Raw genomic sequence first — 14,632 nt, 5'->3', positions numbered from 1 at the left:
TGATAATTTCAATTTAGTAAACAGTTAAATTAAAAATTTAATATTGTAAAATACTTCAAACAAACTGAAGGTAAACAAAATAGACACCCATGTACCTACCACCTAATTTTTGCAGATACTATCTTACACAGTTGCCTACAATTTTAAAAAATTTGTTATTTCGGAATGATTTTAGACTTTTAGAAAAGGTGAAAAAATAGTACAGAGAATTCCCATGTAGCCTTCAGACACTGAAATATCAAATTCTATCATGTATGCTTAAGAGTCTCATTCTATGTACATAACAGTTTCAATAAATTATAAACATAATGCTCCTTTACACCATTAATCCCTAAAAGCAATGACACTTCTCAGATAACCACAGTATAATTCCAGTTGTTAATCTATTGTCCTTTTTGAAGAAGAAAAAAAAAACCTGGTTCAAGATGCAGTCCAGAATCACACACTGCATTTAGCTGCAATATCTCTTTAGTCAATATGGAACAGTTCCTCAGTCTTTGCCTTCATCATCTCAACATTTTTGAAGAGTGCTGGACATTTATTTTGTAGATATGCCTCGACCTGGGTTTTTCTGATGTTTCCTATCAGATTCAGGCTACGTATTTTTGGTAGAAATACCAGAGAAGTTATGTTGTGCCCTTCTCAGCCCATGATATCAAGAGATATATGATAGCTATTTATCCCATTACTGGTGATGATGCTATTTTGATCACCTAAGACTGTCTATTAGGTTTCTGCACTAAAATTATTACTTTTTCCTTTGAAACCGATTAATTATTTTTGGGAGATATGCTGATTCTATGTAAAATCCTGTTTCTTACCAAATTTTCACCCATTAATTTTAACATACACTGATGCTTCCTGCCTGAAACATACCATACTGGCTAAGGAGAGATTTTTAAATTTCATCATTCCTTTTATTTTATTACTTGACATTCTAATATAACACAAAGATTTCTCTTCTACCTATTTATTTGTCCATATACTTATCAATTCTTATCTTGGATTCTTATTTTATTCTGTATGCTAGAGTCAGTTACTATCAGTATTTATTTTGATATTCAAATTATTCCAAATTCAGTCAGTGGGGGTCTACCAGTTGGTTCTTGTGTCTTTTGACATATCCTTCTCATTCTTTGAGCATTTCCTTATTTTCTGGCACCTCAAAATGTTCTAGGATCATCTTGTACTTTCCCACTCCCAGCCCTGGAAACAGCCATTTCTTAAAGGAGAGCTAGACGTTTCTAATGCAGAAAAAAATTCAGAAACCATGATATGGACACTAAATTATCATTGCTCACTAGGGTGTCACTGTTTTTAGGCCCCCTTAGTGGACAGTGCAAGGAAACATATGTATGTATGTACATGTACAAGCATCTATTTCTATATATATGAATATTCATGGATTCGTATTCATATCTTTAATTATTTTTTTATTTTAAAATTTTATTTCTCTCCCCTTCCCTTCCCCCTTAGTTGTCTGCTCTGTGTCCATTCGCTGTGTGTTCTTCTGTGCCTGCTTATATTCTTGTCAGTGGTACCCGGAATCTGTGTCTCATTTTTTGTTGTGTCATCTTGCTGCATCAGCTCTCCGTGTGGGAGGTGCCATTCCTGGGCAGGCTGCACTTTTTTGCGCTGGGTGGCTCTCCTTACAGGGCGCACTCTTTGCGCATGGTGCTTTCCTTTGCGGGGGACACCCCTGCGTGGCACGGCACTCCTTGCGTACATCAGCACTGTGCCTGGGCCAGCTCATCAAATGGGTCAGGAGATCCTGGGTTTGGACCTTGGACCTCCCACGTGGTAGGTGGATGCCCTATCCATTGGGTCAAATCCACTTCCCTCTAATTCTAATCTAATACCACATATTTCATTATTTCATTTTAAGTCTCTCCCCTTATCCATATTTATAAATCCCTTCTCTGACAGTAATATTTATACATTTGCTCAGTCTTAGGATATACATTAAGTAGTTTCAGAAATGCCAGCCCATACCTCTCTTAAGAACCTATTAGAGGTCAATATTTGTTTACAGATCTTTTTGTCTTTAGCCTGTGTTAAGGATTACTGGGGTTAAGTCTTCTCCCTTCCCCTCTTCAGTGTCATCATATTATTTGAAATAGTTTAAGCTCATTTAGTTTCCTTTTGCATATCATTTTGCTTTTCCTTTATCCTTCCTTGTTAATTGTATATATATATATTTTTTGAGTATATGAAATATTAACATAGTTCTAAAAGTCAATATTATACAAAAAGGTATACTTAGGGATACTCCTATCCTTTCTATCCCTTCTGTCTGCCATCCTTTCTGCCCACTCCCATGATTCTGCATAGCTTCTCAAGTACTATTATATAATCTAAAACTAGAAACATTTTACTTCTTTCTCATTTATTAAGCATTGGATTGAGTTCTCTTTTCTAATAGCACTGACAAATACCTTGAGTAAAATACTAAACAGTAGTGGAGATATCGAACATCCTTGTTCTGTTACCAATTATAATGGAATTGCATCCAGTGTTTCTCCTACTCAGGATTTAAAACTAAGAATACCTATTCATCCAGCCATCCTTCCATCCTTTCATCTCAATCCCCGTATTCTTGCTTCGCTTTTTAAAACACATCAATTCCTATATTCTTGAGATCCACCCCCCCCCCCCCCCCGGAAAGGGTGCTGAGTTCTACCAAAGGCATTTTCTATATGGAGAGATGACTTTTCTCTAGATCTGTTAATATGGTAGATTACACATTAACGGAATCTCCAATATTGAGCTGATCTTGAATTCCTTCAATCCCATTTGATCATGGTATATTCTTTTTATAATGTGGTTTTGGGTTCTGTTTACTAAAACATCTAGTAAGTATGCATTGATTTTTCTCTTATTCAATATTATTAAAACATACTAATAAATCATAAATTCATCCAAAGAATACAATCAATGGTATTTGGTGCATTCATCACTTCAATCTTAGAGCACATTCATTATTCCAATAATAATAATAATAATAAAACAAACAAAACCCATCATCTCTCAGTCTCTCTATGCTTCCTCTTCCCCTGCCATATAGCTGCTATTCTGTTTCCTTTTCTCTAGTATATTGGTATTTATATTTTGTAAAAACAATCTTATACATGCAATATCATCCATATTCATGTTTTACATGAGGTTTTACTATTTTATATGGTTTCATGTTAGTTTTTAACTTTCCTTCTAGTAATATACATGACCTTACACTTTCCTTTTAACCACTGTCATGCCCATGTAACAGCTTTGCTAGTCACAAATACCACGCTATGCTTTTACTGTTTCCCTTAATTTCCAAGGATTTATAAACAACCTTTTTACCATTTCTGTACAAATTAATCCTCAGCTTTCCACTCTCTACCCTCCTTCTATTTCCTGGTGACCTAAATTCTAATTATTAATTCCATGAGTTTATACAGTATATTTAGTTCATAATAGTGCAATCATACAATGTTTGTCCTTTTGAGTCTGGTTTGCTTCACTCAACATAATATCTTACAGGTTCATCCATGTTGCTTTAATTTTGAGGAGGTCCCATTTATCTATTTTTACTTTTATTGCCTGTGCTTTGTGCGTAAGGTTTAAGAAACTACTGACTACCACAAGATCGCAAAGATGGAACTCTCTTGCTTGCAACTGCAGACGCTCTCTGTTCCTTGGGAGGGGCACCGTCCATCATCATCACCTTACTAGTTGTCCTGGGTAAGTCCAATGAACTGAAGAATAGGTTCTTTAACTCTGCTGAGATTCAGGGCCCAACTGGCACATGGAGGGACCAAAGATTTAAGTCTCTTGGACATACACCTATAAAGTATAGTACTAACTATAGGTTCAAATAGAAAGGGCAGAATAACCATGTGTAGGGAAACCACAAATGATTCCATCTCTGTCTCAAATTTTCTTCTTGAGCAAGCTTTAGTACTTTGTGTCTTTCAAAGAATTTGTTCATCTAAACTGTTAAAATTAGTGGCAAAAGTTGCTCATTGCTCCTAATATTCTTTTTAATATCTGTAGATTCTGCCACGTCTCTAATTCCTGATATTGGTAATTTGTGTCTTCCCTTTTCTTTCCCTTATAAGTCTGGTCAAAAGTTTTTATCAATGGTTTTAACCTTTTCACAGACCCAGCTTTTTGTTGCATTGATTTTATCTATTTTCTATTTCATTAGCTTCTGCTCTGACATTTATTATTTCCTTCTTTCTGCTTACCATATAATTCCTGCTTTTATTTTTATGTCCTTCCTTTCTCTTTTTCTACTCTTTTAACTGGGAGTATAGTTTGTTTACTTTCATTCTTTCATTTTTGTTTGTAAAAGTTTTTAAGGCTATGACTTTTCTTTTGATCTCTGTTTAAAATGTATCCTATAGATTTTGATATGTATTTTCACTATTAAGAAAATCTTAAACTTCATTTTGCATTTCCTATTTCACTCAAGAATTGTTTAAGAGGTGGTTTTTAAAATTTTCTTTCTTTTTTTAAAAAAGGATTTATTTATTTATTTAATTCTCCCCCCTCCCGCGGTTGTCTGTTCTCTGTGTCCATCTGCTGCATCTTGTTTCTTTTGTCTGCTTCTGTTGTCGTCAGCGGCAAGGGAAGTGTGGGCGGCACCATTCCTGGGCAGGCTGCACCTTCTTTCACGCTGGGCGGCTCTCCTTACCGGCGCACTCCTTGCGCGTCGGGCTCCCCTACGCGGGGGACACCCCTGGGTGGCACGGCACTCCTTGCGCGCATCAGCACTGTGCATGGGCCAGCTCCACACGGGTCAAGGAGGCCCGGGGCCCGAACCGCAGACCTCCCATGTGGTAGATGGATGCCCTAACCACTGGGCCAAGTCCGTTTCCCTGGTTTTAAAATTTTCAAGATAGCTGGGCCTTTTTTTGCTTTTCTAGTAATTTCTAGCTTGACTTGATTGTAATCAGTGTTACTTGTAATATTTCTATTTTATGGAACATCCTGATAATTTTCTTAGAACCTAATACACAATGATCACTTTTGGAGACTTTTCCATGTGTGCCTGAAAAGGTGTATTCTTTATTATCAGAGTGTAACGCTTCATTCTGATTATGCTGTTTAGGTCTTTTATATTCTTTATTATTTTTCCAAAATTGAGAAATCAGCAAGGCCAGGCTTTCTCCTTGAAGAATGGAGCTGGCTGCCAGTGATTCCTGGGCCCTTGGCATGTGGCTCTGTCACAAGTCAAGGCACGTGGCAGCATCTTTTCCTATTTTGGCTTCCTGCTCCTCCCAGTAGCTTTCTCTTTCTAATGCTTCCAGTAATAGGATTACGGTCCAATCTCTTACAGTTGGGTCATATCTTAACTAAAAATAGTATCTTCATAAGCTCCTACTTACAAAGGGTTCACACCAACAGTAATGGATTAAGAACATGATTTTTTTCTATAGTACATAATTCAACCTACCATATTATCTTTTATTTCAGAGGAGAAGTTCTCTAGTTTCAGTATTAGGAAGAACTACAATTCTCTTGAATATCTGGTTGATTTTTATTGATGGAAACTGATCTTGGCTTAACTGTGTTAGGTACTAGAAGGCTAGGGCCAATCAAAAGGTCTAACTCTAGCAAATTTATGGGACCTGAAAATAATCTCCTCTCTTAAAAATTAAAAGTTTAGTGTAATGAATTCATAACAATAATAAAAATAATAAATGCCTCATCATCTTTATTGATAAGAATTGAAAGTGTCTATTCCATACCATTCTTTCATACTGTTAAAGGCCTATCTGATTAGAAACTATATTCTGGGATCACTCTGATGCTTACCTTTTCTGCTACTTCTCGTACAGACTGAACACTTGTTCCATACAGGTGGTTGTTATACTGGCCAGCTTCAATGAATTTATGTTCTTGGATATCTTTTTCCATTTGTTCTCTTGAAGTCACAAAATGATAATCTCTTCCATCTACCTCATAATCTCGTTTTGGTCTAGTTGTATCTTTAACAGAAAAGAACTCAGGGAAGTGTTTAATATTTACAAAAACCACAACAAATCAATTTTCTATTTAAACTTTTTTTGTAAAGTTCAACACAACAGATTAACTAAAAGGTGAAAAGGGAATAATATGAAGGATGGAGAAGTAAATGACAAAAAGGACAAACCATTAAAAATGAGAAAATTTCTGCCATAAACAATGAGAATGTTAGGAACAATAATTAATGTTTTTATGTTGTTGTTTAGGTTACTCACGAGGAACACATGATCCAAATTTGTCAGGAAATTCTGAGATCAAATCATCATTTATTCTGTCTTTCATAGGTCCCAATATGATCACTGGTCGAGTATAATTAACTATAAAGATAAACTCCATATTAAATGGAATAAACACTCAATAAACATCAATGTATTTATTTCCCCAGAGGATAAAAATATCCTTAATTGTTATGAAGAAATTTTTTCTTCTTTACCACCAACCAATGATACCTAACGTACAAATTTACAAACCCTACCAAGATTCTAAACTAAAGCCAATCTCTTGTTCAAAGTCATACATTTGATAATTCAATCATTTTAGCAGATAATGTTTTTATATACTGCTAACATTCATTTCAAATGAGAAAACAAAGGACAATGTTTTACTGATGCTTTTTCAAGTAGAAATTTTAGGAAGCAGAGCAAAGAAGGGCACAAAATAAATTGGGTGCAGGTAGTGACATAATCACAGAAGTGACCTAGAAAGATGATCTAAGAGATGTATATACATTGGACTGGAGGGGATACTGGAAGTGGGAGAGTGGCAATAAGAATTAGAACTAACACTATGATAGGATGTATAAAAGAGGTCATAAGTAAGAAAGATAAGACAGAATAGAATAAATAGAACCTGGAAACTGACTGGAAGAGAGGTATCAAGAACAAAGAAAGGTCAAGATACTCTCGAGATTTTGAAGAAGGGTTACCAGAAGGACAGTGATGCTATTAAGAACACTTGAAAGAACTGTTCTTTAAGAAATAAATACCAGCTTAAAACGGTTACTTCATTGTCGGCTAATCCATGTCTCATAAAACCAATACTTAGAGTAAAGTTCTAACATAACATTTTTTGTTTTTGAGGTAGGAGTTACACCTATTTTCCAAACTAAGAACTATATCGTTCAAGAACATGGCAAAATATCAACTGGCTTACAAACCTTCTTGTTGGTTCACTGGTTCATAAGATAAGACATATTCTTCTTGACCACCTATTAGAAAGTTAAAATACAGATGAGAAAATCTGTAAAGACAACTAATGCTAATTAATTCTTCATTATATAACAGATAAATTGCTAGGACTTTTTTGAGAAAATAGCAAAGATGCAGAAAAAGTTGTTTTACTTCATAAGTTTATGGCAAGTTTCAGTAAAAAATGATAAATTTAACGATAACTTTGATAAATGTAAAAACAAAATATAGATGTGCTATTTAGTCAATACCTAGCATTCTGTTATTCTGTGTTTATTTTACAAGATCACCAAATCTATTTAAAATCTTCATTTATGAAGTCAGTATGTACCTTATATTTTTATGTGCTTTTAAGTATAAGAAAAATTTAATAATTATTTAATCTTTTAAAGATTAATACTTAAATGAGCAGTTGTAAGTATATTAAGGGCGATTTCCTTCTAAAAGCAAGGGCTACTTTTTGAGTCCACTAGGTATAATATTTAAGAGAATGTGAATATATGTGTGTGTGTAAGTATATACATACACACATATATATCAATAAAATTTTATCTTATAATTAATTGTAAATACAAAGGTAAAACTCTTGTCACTATATTTCACTGATAAACAGATGAGACTATTCAAAGAAATTATAATATTTTTAAAACAACTTTAGATAAAACTAACTCCTTCCCCTCCAACAAAATCAATCACAGCAAGAGTGAAGTAAATAAAACGTATTTTGCTTTAATTGTAAAAGCACTTTAGAGGTTAAGGTAAACCCTCTGAAATATATTTAAAAGATAAATTAAATGTTTAGAATTTAGGAAATACTTGAAAGAACTAAAAAGAATTAAAAATTCCAGGAGTTCTTACACATACACACACATGCGTGTACAAGCAAATACGTAGAAAACAAACTAGAAAAGACTAAATAATTTAAGTAGTTAAATAAAAGCCATCAATAATGAATAATATATTTGAGGTTTTCCTCCTTGATTATCAAGATTCTATAAACAACTTTTCATGTAAAACCAGACATGTAAAACTGTCTGGTTTACATTAGATATATGCAGTTGCGGATCATTTTATATTGGCATAAATATTCTTTCCTGTATTAAAAGTGTATTTCTTTGCTTTCAAGTTTACTATAATAGCATATAAAAACATATTTTACAAGGTAGTTTTAATTAAAATTACTGTATTAAAACATGGTTTACATATTAGCAAAAACATGCAATTTGAATATTCCACACTTTAAATAATTCATGCAAATGGTTGAGATAGACAGTATATATTTTCATTACCTCTTTTTAGTCTAGAAAACCACTAAACTACTCTAATAATGGGTTGTGCTAATAAGTTATTAAAATACTGAAATACAAGCAATCACATTCCCATACCAAAAAAAAGTAAATATTTTATAGAAAATATAACCACCAAATGAATGAGGGTTAAAAGTATATACTGTCAACATGAAATTTAGAGACTGATATTAACAGGATGGACCTTTTGAACAGCCATACTCATCTGTAATCAAGATTACTTTCATATTAGACAGCAGTAAAAAAAAAAGTTAGAAAAGCAATTTTAATTTTTAAGGTGCTACAACCAATAATATTTATGTACTCTCTCCTCCTCCCATGCCCAAATCTGTTAGAAAACTTCACATGCTTCTATAGTTCCATTAATTCTAAGAATAATATAAAATAACTGGCAAAAGAAATAATTATTTCTGTGTGAGCAACTACTGAAACGCCTCCCCCCTCCATCATTTCATATATTCACCAAGACCTGGTGATAAACAATGACTTGATTCAAACTAGTATTGGGTACACAAAATAAAAAGGCAAATAAAGCTAATTAAAGTTTAGCATTACTGAAAAATACTCTTTTAATGTTCATTGTAAAATATAAGCTCCCCCCCCATTTAACTAGTCACTTCTTATACACACACACACACAATGACAGAAATAGCACTGTTTTCTAAAAAGAATCTTAGTATTTTATGAAAATTTTGGAAATTAACTTCTGTATATATAGCATGATTTTTCTTGGCTTGCCTGATTTTAAAATATTAAGCATCTAAATTTCAGTTTTTAGAACACATCACCAAGGAAAAGAAAAATCCGAAGGATACTCGATATTACAAAAAAAACAAGTAAACTTAAAACACTTACGGTAACTACTTTCACTATCGCTGGCATTAGAAGTTACATGCTCTGAAATTGCAAGACAATGGGGAAAAAAAGGAAAACAGTGCCATGAGTTTAAAAAATAAAGTTGATAAAAGCAAATTATCAAAATAAAACGAGCCAACACTACGAAATATTGAAATATAAACTACACATAACCAAAGAACTTGTAAAAAGGCATATTTTATTTTTTTTGAAGTTGAATTTTTTTCAAATAAGTAAATATGAATTAGGAAAAAAACCCCAAACCAATACCACACAACGCCGTAATTAAGGAAAATGGCCTCATTTTTGTATACATGGTTTATCGACAAAATCTATATTACAAATAGCATGGACAATATGACAAAGAGAGGCCAAGTGATCCTTAAATAGTCCAATTTTAGATGTAAAATCAAAGTGAAAATGTAGTTGGAACCATTTAATTTAGATTATGAAAAAGTAATGACTGACAAAGAAAAGTTATAGCTGAGCAAACACCCATATTAAATGAAAGAATGCCTTTGTAATTAAGAAACACAGAAATTACTTTTAGTCCAGCTTTTCTGTTCCTGAAGAAAAAAATGAAAATCCCTATTTCTGAGATCATATAAAGCAATTTAGATGTCATTAATTAAGATGTCTCAAAAAATAAAATAGAAGGGAATTCTGAAAGATGGAAAATAGACTAATAATCTTACTTATGAAAACTGAAAAACAAAACTACTTATGGGAGAGAGGAGAAAACTTAAATATCTGTGACAGGGTAAGGAAAAATAACCTTTCTGAGGATAAAAAAAAAGTTTAAGGATAAATGTATATTATACCATACCACTCAAAATGCTTCCTAAAATCACAGAGTACCACTGAAAAGCACAGAAAATGTACAACTTAAGATCTTGAATAAAGAAAACAGTTTTTATATGAATTGCTATTCTATAAAAAATAAGTCTGTTTTTCTAAACTGCAAAGACAAGATATAATTTCCTTAATCATAATGATGTATATTTTAAATGAAGCAGGAACTTTCAAAATTACAAGTAGGTTTGGATAATAATCACAAGTATCTGCAAATATGATGTTTTAAAAATATATTTAAAATTTTCTTTCCATGTGCCATGCAGACTTCAAAACAATCATTTAAAATTGTTTTATAATATTTTATTGGATTGAAAAACCATAGTTTACCTTACTTTTTAGACATTTTAGTTTACCTTAAATTGTTTTTCAGAAATGTCAATAAATTATGAATGCCTTCATTTATAAACTTTTTACTTTTTAAACTATTATCTTAAAATTCATTCCCAGAAGTAGGAATGCCACATTAAAAAAAGTTTTTAAACTTATATTAGCAATGGTATTACACAGTGCAATGTCTTGTTAAAAAAAAAGAAAATATTGTAGTGGCATGGAGGACAGAAAGTAGGCATGAGTAAGTTTAGAAGAAACAAAATTAATCACGAGTTGGTAAGTATGGAAGCTGAGTAAATGAATACTTGTGGGATTTACTTTACTTTTCTTCTACTATTAAATGTCTGACATATTATAAAAAGCTAAAATTAATATATTTCTTTTTTATCATTTTCTACTTCTACTCATACTGAATTCTCTAAGATTACCAATATATATTCAGCAATCAAGTTCTTTCAAGTATCTTTTTACTCAAGTCCTCTACTCTAAACCTTGCTACTCGAAGTATGTAAGTATACTTGTAACAGCTAAGTGATGGACCTTGGCATCATCACTTGGGCGCTTATTAGAAAGGTAAAATGATTTTCCCCTGATAATTAAGAATAATCTTTTTCAAGACAATTCAAAAAAGATATATAATCAATAAGTACATAAAAAGGTTTTCAACTTTATTACTCAGTAGAGAGATGCAAATTAAAACCACAACAGATTATCTCTACCACCTCTCAGAATGGCTAAAACGGAAAAAAACAAAACAAAACAGACATGCCAATTGTGGACAAGGAGATGTAGTGACTGCAACTCATAAACTGGGGGTAGGGTAAGGGTCAGTAAATTGGTACAACCACTTTGGAAAACTATTTGGCAGTACCTACTAAAGGTAAATATATATAATATACTATGTTTAGCAATTCCTTTCCTAGGTATATCCTCAATAAAAATGCATACATTATATATGTTTACCAAAAGACACGTACAAAAATGTTCAAAGTAACACTATTCAAAATAGTCCCAAACAGGAAAACACTAAAATATCCCTCAACTGTAGAATATAAAACTCAACTGTGGTATATTTATTCAGTTATACTACTATAGCAATAAGGAACAAACCCCCGTGATACACAACACAAATCTTATAAATATAATTTTAAGCATGGGAAAAATAAAATTAATGTAACCTATGGACTCTAGTTATCAGCAATACTGTAATATTCTTGCATCAGTGCCAAAGATGTACTGTGTTAGGGGCTATGGAAAAAATATGCCAAATGTATGCTATGTACCATAGTTAGTGGTAATAGTTTGATCATATTATCTCATAATCTGTAATAAGTGATCCACAATGGTGTGGTGTGTTGGTGAAGAGTTGTTGTATGGGAATTCCATTCATGTGCATGATTGTTTTGTAAGTTCACAACTTCTGTAATAAAAATATATTTTTAAAAACTCAGAAAAAACAACAAAACAAAACACAAATATAATTTTAAATGAAGGAAGCCAAAGTCTGTAAGTCCATTTATACAAAGTTCAAATGTAAAATCAATCTATGCTATTCTATCTAGTTTAGGATAGTAGAGTTACTCTTTAAGTGGAGGGTATATGGGACCAGGAAGAGTACAAGAAGCATTTCTGAGGTGCTGGTAAATGTTCTCATTCTTGATCTGGGTGCTGGTTATATAGTTAACCACAACTTTGTAAAAATTAATCAAGCTGTGTACTTTTCTGCATTTAATACTTCACTGAAAATTTTACTTACCAAAAATTTCATTACTGAAGTATCAGAAAAAGAAGAAAATAATCTTTATCTCCCTTTTTTCAAATCCATGTATATGCTTATTTGCAAATAAATACAAGTATGATTTTATATTTTTTTCACATACTGTGGACATTTTTTCATGTTATTATTTTTCTATACGATTTTCAATGGCTATAATATATATATTTTTTAATATTTATTTCTCTCCCCTTCACCGCCCCCCCCAGTCATGTGTTCTCTGTGTCTGTTTGCTGCGTGTTCCTGTTTTGTCCGCTTCTGCTGTTGTCAGCAGCACAGGAATCTGTGTTTCTTTTTGTTGCGTCATCTTGCTGCGTCAACTCTCCCTGTGTGTGGCGCCATTCCTGGGCAGGCTGCACTTTCTTTCGTGCTGGGTGGCTCTCCTTATGGGGTGTACTCCTTGTGCACGGGGTTTCCCCATGGGGGGAACAACCCCTGCGTGGCACGGCACTCCTTGTGTGCATCAGCACTGCGCGTGGGCCAGCTCCACATGGGTCAAGGAGGCCCGGGGTTTGAACCGCAGAGCTCGCATGTGGTAGACGGACGCCCTAACCACTGGGCCAAGTCCACTTCCCTATATAATATTAATAGTATGGATAAATCATACTTCATTAACAAGTTCCCCATTCTAAGACATTTAGGATGTTCTTAATATTTTCCTATTTCTAAATAATATTAAAATGAACATCCTGATATATAAACCATTATCCATATCTCATTACTTCCTTAGGATAAATTCTCTGAAGAGGAATCAGTGGGTCAAAAGATATGCTTTTCCAGAAAGGTTATACCAGTGTACACTCCTAGTAACAGTCCATTAAAAGTAGCAATTTCACAGAATCCTCTCTATCAGTAGTTTGTCCTTTTAAAGTCTGCCAAGGTGATGGGTTAAAACATCATTTTTACTGATAACTAGGGACTTCAAACATGTTTTTAAAATGATTCCTTTATTTGCTTATTTTTTGAGCACTCTTGTCATATCCTTTGTCTAGTTTTCTAATGGAGAGTTAGTCGGCTTCTAATTGACGTGTTAGAAATTTATAGCATAAGGATCTGACATACATGGTGCAAATACATTATTCAAGTTTTTATTTCTTTTTTATGATATCTGATGACCACCAATATTTCAAATCTCTCTAATCTTTCTATTCAAACATTCTTCCTGATAAAGTGTAGCTTGTCTTACCTCTTTGCTGTTAACAGAATACTGCATCATCAATCCTAAGCAAAAATACTACTCTTACATCTTAATCTTAACACAAATGAAAAAAGGCCTGATTTTCGCATCTAAGACCTCTGTATAAATCTGATTAAATAAGGCTTTAAGATGAGGCAAAAGGAAAGATATATACTCAGGGAAACCAGTGTGTTTAATCGAGGGAGTCTCGCAGGAGTTCCACAAAATGGAAAGCTGTAAAAATTTAAAAGCTACATATAAAAGATAGGCATGAACCTTGTCTAAGACTGTACATTATTATTTCAAATCTGAATATCCTGTATATGCCACCCTCATGAACTGAATTTCCTTTTAATCTCTGTTAGAGGAATCTTAACAAGGTCTGCCCACCCCGAGCTTTTTCACAATTGTCTCCTTAAAACAGAAAAGTTGTATAGCTTCCTATTTCTAGCTTTTCCACAAACAATGCGAATTTAGTTTGTATTCTCTCATAGTTTGATTATACTCTAATTAGCGTTCTGTTAGTCTAAGTTAGATTTGGATAAATAACTTCTCTCTCTCATTGTTTCCTCTATTGTCAACAAGGTAAAATCAGTAATTTATTTGAACACCACCTTTTTTAGAATAAAGAAACACTAAATTCATGTTTATGAAAAGTATTCTATTGTATCGTTTGTGTCTCTTGTTGTTCAATTTAATTACTCTATTTTTCATAGGGTTGTGAATTTACATGCTGATGTTCATTTTTCTTGGCATTTAGGGTTACTCATTGACATCCTTTCAACAGACATGTTTCTCTGCAATAATTTATTCTTCTGAGTCCCTTCATGAGTCCTGTTCCAAAAAGGCCTGATGAATACCTGAATTAACTACATTATGTCACACACACACACACACATATATATATATATAAAGCATTTATATATATATAAATTGCTTAGTTTAATTCCTATATTTGGAACTTAAGAATATAGTTAATTGAGGCCACAAGTAATAATATCTTTGACCACAGCCTTCTTAGCAGGTTCTATTTTTTAATGATGAATACCTTGCTCACAGTTAGTAATCTGTTTTATGGAACAACTTCCATCATATCCAGTTTTAGAATTTTATGGACAGTTTTCTCTCTCAACAT

General features: G+C 33.0%; 1 protein-coding gene across 15 annotated transcripts in view; it reads right to left on the bottom strand.

The window, feature by feature from the left end:
- DLG1 (discs large MAGUK scaffold protein 1) overlaps positions 1–14,632 on the bottom strand; it is a 281,505-nt gene that overhangs the window by 21,321 nt on the left and 245,552 nt on the right. For 8 of the 15 annotated variants that reach the window (XM_058295597.2, XM_058295593.2, XM_058295588.2 and 5 more), the window contains 5 exons: positions 9,362–9,403; positions 8,691–8,726; positions 7,169–7,219; positions 6,228–6,329; positions 5,803–5,975 (listed from right to left, as the gene is read on the bottom strand). In XM_058295597.2, the coding sequence (XP_058151580.1) occupies positions 5,803–5,975; positions 6,228–6,329; positions 7,169–7,219; positions 8,691–8,726; positions 9,362–9,403 (404 nt within the window). The remainder of the gene's footprint in view (positions 1–5,802; positions 5,976–6,227; positions 6,330–7,168; positions 7,220–8,690; positions 8,727–9,361; positions 9,404–14,632) is intronic. The other 7 variants (XM_058295595.2, XM_058295596.2, XM_058295598.2 and 4 more) reach the window with 1 other exon arrangement.

The sequence above is a fragment of the Dasypus novemcinctus genome, chromosome 4 (genome assembly GCF_030445035.2).
Source record: "Dasypus novemcinctus isolate mDasNov1 chromosome 4, mDasNov1.1.hap2, whole genome shotgun sequence".
Taxonomy (NCBI): Eukaryota; Metazoa; Chordata; class Mammalia; order Cingulata; family Dasypodidae; genus Dasypus; species Dasypus novemcinctus.
This window is presented reverse-complemented; position numbering and strand designations above follow the sequence as displayed.